The 5166-nt window shown below is 33.1% G+C and overlaps 1 protein-coding gene across 1 annotated transcript; it reads left to right on the top strand.

Annotated features, from left to right (window-relative positions):
- Nucleotides 1-224: 224 nt before the first annotated feature.
- On the top strand, nt 225-5056 carry LOC134235265 (conserved oligomeric Golgi complex subunit 4-like; the record flags this gene model as incomplete). Its single annotated transcript, XM_062717393.1, has 5 exons — nt 225-340; nt 1865-1947; nt 2178-2292; nt 4541-4642; nt 4984-5056. Coding segments are annotated over exons 1-5 (484 nt in total), but the record flags the coding sequence as incomplete, so codon positions are not given.
- Between the last annotated feature and the right edge of the window lie 110 nt (nt 5057-5166).

Genomic DNA, 5166 nt, shown 5'->3' with positions numbered 1-5166 from the left:
CATTGTTTACAGTATCAGTTTGTATGTAAGAACGAAATTTGTAGCTCGCTACAACTTAAAAAACTAAACATTACTACATGCACTATCACATACCAATTGCATTAATTACGATTACGCTGTCATATCAAGGATGATCGTTGATTTTACATTACGTTTTACAAGCGGTCCATGGTTTAACGACAATTTTTCCGGAAGTTAAGCTAGACCATCATGCATTGGCTTTTCAAAGATGGCGGCGTCCAGGAGTGATGCCACGTCCCTCCCAACCTTTGAGGGGGTCGAAAACCTCGTGAACATGGTTGATATTCAAAATGCTTTTGATGAATTATGTAAAGAGGAGGTAATTTACAGGAAAAACTGATATTTTATTCATATGTCAAGAACGTTATCCTCTGTCTGACCCTGCAAAGTTCACATGACACTTCCCAAACACTTACCGGTTATCATAATATGCTTGTAAACACGTTTTTTGATCATATTGATAATTTTTTTTATTGCCTTTTGTCTTTCTCTCTGCCTGTTACAATTGATCAACATGGTTTTCCCCAACACTTTAAAAAAAACAAAAACAATATTTTTGCATTGGACAGGAGAATATGACCAAGACAGTCATGGCAATCTCTTGATTTAGCTCCATAACATGAGCTAGCTATATAGCGTTTTTGAGCTTGATAAAACTATTGCAATAAGAAATAGACAAAAAGATGCAGGTATACGACTACTCATATATGTAACAGGGACTATATATGCTGAAGGTGATACCGTTATGGGGTATAACTTATGATTGTAAAGTCCAGAGGTAACTGCGGAAAACAATAGTTTTGATTATTGCGTAAAGTTTAAATTTTCTCTTTGCCAAGACATTGTTGTAAGAGCTGGCTGCACTCGCTATTCAAATAGGCAATCTGAATTAAAAATTCTTTAAATATTAATAGTTTTGAACACCTTTCAGCAAGATTTTGTATAAGAAGAATTTTTAGCAAGGATTTAATTTTGGCATTATTAGTGAGGGTGCTGAGATGGCTAAAATTAAATATTGCTTAACTTTAATTGCGTTTTTGTCGTCATACACTCTTGACTGGGCATTTAAAATCGCTATATTCATAAAAATACTCCCTAAAATTAAACTACCAATTTTTAAGTACAAAATGCTAAATTTGTGTTTTGCTAAAATTTCCACTTATATGGTATATAAATTTCCATTGTTTGTATTACTGTTTGCCACGTTGTGTGCAGTGAGGCATGACTAAACATACTTACCTGGTACATCACATTGTGCTGAATTATTACGATTATCCGTAAATTACCTTGCTGACCATAATGGAACACTTTATAAATTCATTTACAAACTTACTATGGTCACAACTCAGTTGCTTAAAAATATAACCCTCAAACAAAGTATCTCAAGGAAGATTCAGTTTGATTATTTTTTTTTTCATGCACCATTTTCTGAAGAGCTCAAGGTTAACAATTAATGATACTCTATGTAAATGCAACTTTTATTTACAGTTTGAGAAATTACACATTTACAAAAAAGTATGAAAAAATTGCTTTACAGCTAATTAGCTAAATCAAGAGATTGCATCAGACCTGGTGTAAATTGGGAGCCTAAAAAAAGATGTATCAAAATTAATAAATTAATACTTATCTTGGGACACTTAACAATTTGAAGTATTTGATAAGAATAGGGATAGGAATAGGGGTACCAATGTCAAACACCTACCTAAAATCTTTAAGGATTTTTATACACATATTGAAGTACATTGTATTTGCATAAATTGTTATTTGAATGAAACAACTTTTATGAAATGCTGTGAATATAAATATGCCTACAATATTTTACTGAAATTTATTGACTTTGCAGGAGGAAATGAACACGGAGTTGGACAATCTTTTAGAACATCAATCAACACTTGAAAATAGGATGAGTGGTCTTCATAAAATCTTGTAAGTAACAAATTTATTCAAGTTTACAAAAAAATTATTGAATGCCATCTCAGTCGCATTTTTTCTTTTTAAAGTACATTTTTAATTATAAGTTTTTTAATGAATTTTAAAAAAGTTTAGGGGAAAATAAATGCAAATCCCATTTTTCAAAGAAACAACTGAGATTTGATTTTTGTGATGAAAGTGAAGAGTTTTCCTGTTTTGATATTTGTCACATTTTCCATTTTCAGACCAAATCTTCAGATTCTTGAGACAGATTCCAAACAACTCTCTAGTATGGTTTCCTTTACGTCCACTCTAGCTGAAAATGTCAGCAGCAAAGTGAGACAACTGGATGTGGCTAAAGTAAGTACATAACTTCTTATATCAGTCAAATTAACTAGGTACACATTGAACTTCCTATTTCAGTAAATTTCTCTCAGCAAGTGAAAAACACACACACACACACGCACACCAAGCCTGACCATATATGTTTTGTCTGACTGCTTGCATCTGTCAGCTACATTAATTTAGACTTTTTAGACTGATCATGTTTCATTACTTAAAAAAGATGATGAACAGAATTTGCTACTTTTTAGCTCATGCTATGGCCATTTGTGCGGTGTGCGTAAACTTTTTAGAATATGGGCCATAACTCAAGAACCCCTTGGCCAATCAGTACCAAATTTGTCACAGGGTATCGTTGGCCCAAGGGCTACCATTATACTAAAATAAGGGTTGGGACCCTTAAACAAGGAGAGATAATCAGGAAAACAAAACCAAAAGTACTGGTTGCTAAGAAATCTTCTTCTCCATAACCACCAGGCAGATTTTCACAAAACTTATGTACAAGGATCAGGATATGTCGAAGATTAAAATTTGCACAGGGAATTACCCTGGGGCAAAGGGCGTGGTCTCAAGGTCACTTCAAAGTTTACCTGAATTTACAATTAAATAAAAACGTGTGAGATTTTGCTTACTATAAGGACTAGGATCATCAAGTCTTGTAAGTTGATGCATCTTACGACTTCACATCGTTAACTCAAAAGTAGGTCATGGTGACCTACTTTTTTAATTTTGTGGGGATTTGTTTTCAAATGGATTTGAAGGCATATTTTCGACACTTTAAGGCCTATGATCATCAAACTTTGTCAGTTGATGCATCTTGGGTCCTCAAACAATGTCACTTTAAAAGTAGGTCACCATGACCTACTTTTTGAACTTTATGACTTATCCTTTTAAAAACAATAAATCACATTATTTCAGACACTGGGAGGTTTAGAATCATCAAATCTTGTACTTTGATGCATCTTGGGACCTTAAAACATATTTATGAAAAAGTAGGTCACTGTGACCTACTTTTTTGAATTTTGTCGACATTTGTTTTCAAATTGTTTAAAACGCATATTTTGATTACCTTCAGACCTACAATCATCAAACTTGGTCAGTAGGTGCATCTTGGATCGTTGAAAAATGTCGACTAAAATGTAGGTCACAATGACCTACTTTCGACATTTTATGGCTATATTTAAGTATCTTAGGTATTTATTGGCATAGTACGTATCATCAAACTTTGTGAGTCGATGCATATTTGGTTTTCGGAGAGTGACGACCAAAAAGTAGGTCACTGTGACCTACTTTTGACATTTTATGGCTTTATTTAAGTATCTCCGGTACTTATTGGCTTAGAATCATCAAACTTTGTGAGTTGATGCATCTTGGGTTTTCGGAGAGTGACGACCAAAAGGTAGGTCATGGTGACCTACTTTTGACATTTTGTGGCTATAATTAAGTATCTCTGGTACTTATTGACCTAAAATCATCAAACTTTTTGAGTTGATGCATCTTGGGTTTTCGGAGAATGTCGACCGAAAAGTAGATCACGGTGACCTACTTTTGAATATCTCAGGTATGTATTTGCTTAGAATAATCAAACTTTGTCAGTTTAGGCACCTTGGTTTTTCGGAGAACGTCGACCAAAAAGTAGGTCACTGTGACCTACTTTTGACATTTTATGGCTATATTTAATTATCTCTGGTACTAATTGGCTAATAGAATCATCAAACTTTGTCAGTTGATGCATCTTGGGTTTTCAGAGAATGTTGACCCCAAAAGTAGGTCATGGTGACCTACTTTTGAATATCTCAGGTACTTATTTAATAAGAATCATCAGTCTGTCAATTAATGTATCTTGAGTCCTCAGAAAATTTCAATCAAAAGGTAGGTCACTGTGACCTACTTATGGTATTTTATAATTATATTATAATATCTTCAGTCTTAACTGGCTAAATATTATCAAACTTTGTAAGTTGATGAATTTTGGGTCTTACGATACTAATATAGTTTGAGGTTTCTAATAGAAGTGATAGATTGTACAATTTATCAGAAGAGCGATTCAAGGCCCTTGGGCCTCTTGTATTAATTTAAAATCAGAGGCTTTTATTTAAAAGGATCAAAAACCCTTTTACTTGCATTTGTGATTTTGTCAAAGCTATGCCCCAGAATCAATAGATCAGTTGAATATAAACATTTATTGGGGATGATTACAAAAGAAATTACTTAGGATTGAGTCACTTTTAGTAACAAGGAATTATAAATCTTGTATATCTTGTAGAGCCAAGTTACAGCTTGTATAACTCGAGTCGAGGACATTCTGGATCTCAAGTTTTGTACAGATGGAGTACAGACAGCTCTTCAGAATGAGGACTATGAAAAGGTATATAAAGAGATACAGAAAATATTTTTTTTTGTAGAATTGTCCTTTCAAAACATTTTCTTTCTGAGTGATTTGCACATATGTAGGTTGCTATGTGGAAATTATGAGAATTAGTAACTTTTTTTTTAGCTTTCTAGCAAAAGAATGAATTCAAAGTTGGAATATTATGTTACCTTCCTTCTTAGCTGAATAAGCAAGTGTTGTTATATGAGTGCTATTATGAGTACAATTTTCTTTTTGAAATACCCACGATCTTGATTCTTAGATTTAAAAAAAAAACATGATGATATTTTGTATACCATTGGCAGTTTTATAAGATACGTTTTATGTATTCACTTCAGGCAGCAGGTCATGTTCACAGATTTAGAAGTTTAGATGAAAACATTCTAAGAATGTCTGAAGAATCTGGGGAAGGTAGGGTAAATTTCCATTGTGTAAGAAAAATATTTTTTCTAGTTGAATAACACTAGTACTAAATGCAAGGTTGAAAAATTAACAATAAATATGTAACGCTTATAAATGCA

This window comes from Saccostrea cucullata, unplaced genomic scaffold, assembly GCF_032062105.1.
Source record: "Saccostrea cucullata isolate Sc308-1 unplaced genomic scaffold, CSIRO_AGI_Scuc_v1 ctg23540, whole genome shotgun sequence".
Lineage (NCBI taxonomy): Eukaryota > Metazoa > Mollusca > Bivalvia > Ostreida > Ostreidae > Saccostrea > Saccostrea cuccullata.
This window is presented reverse-complemented; position numbering and strand designations above follow the sequence as displayed.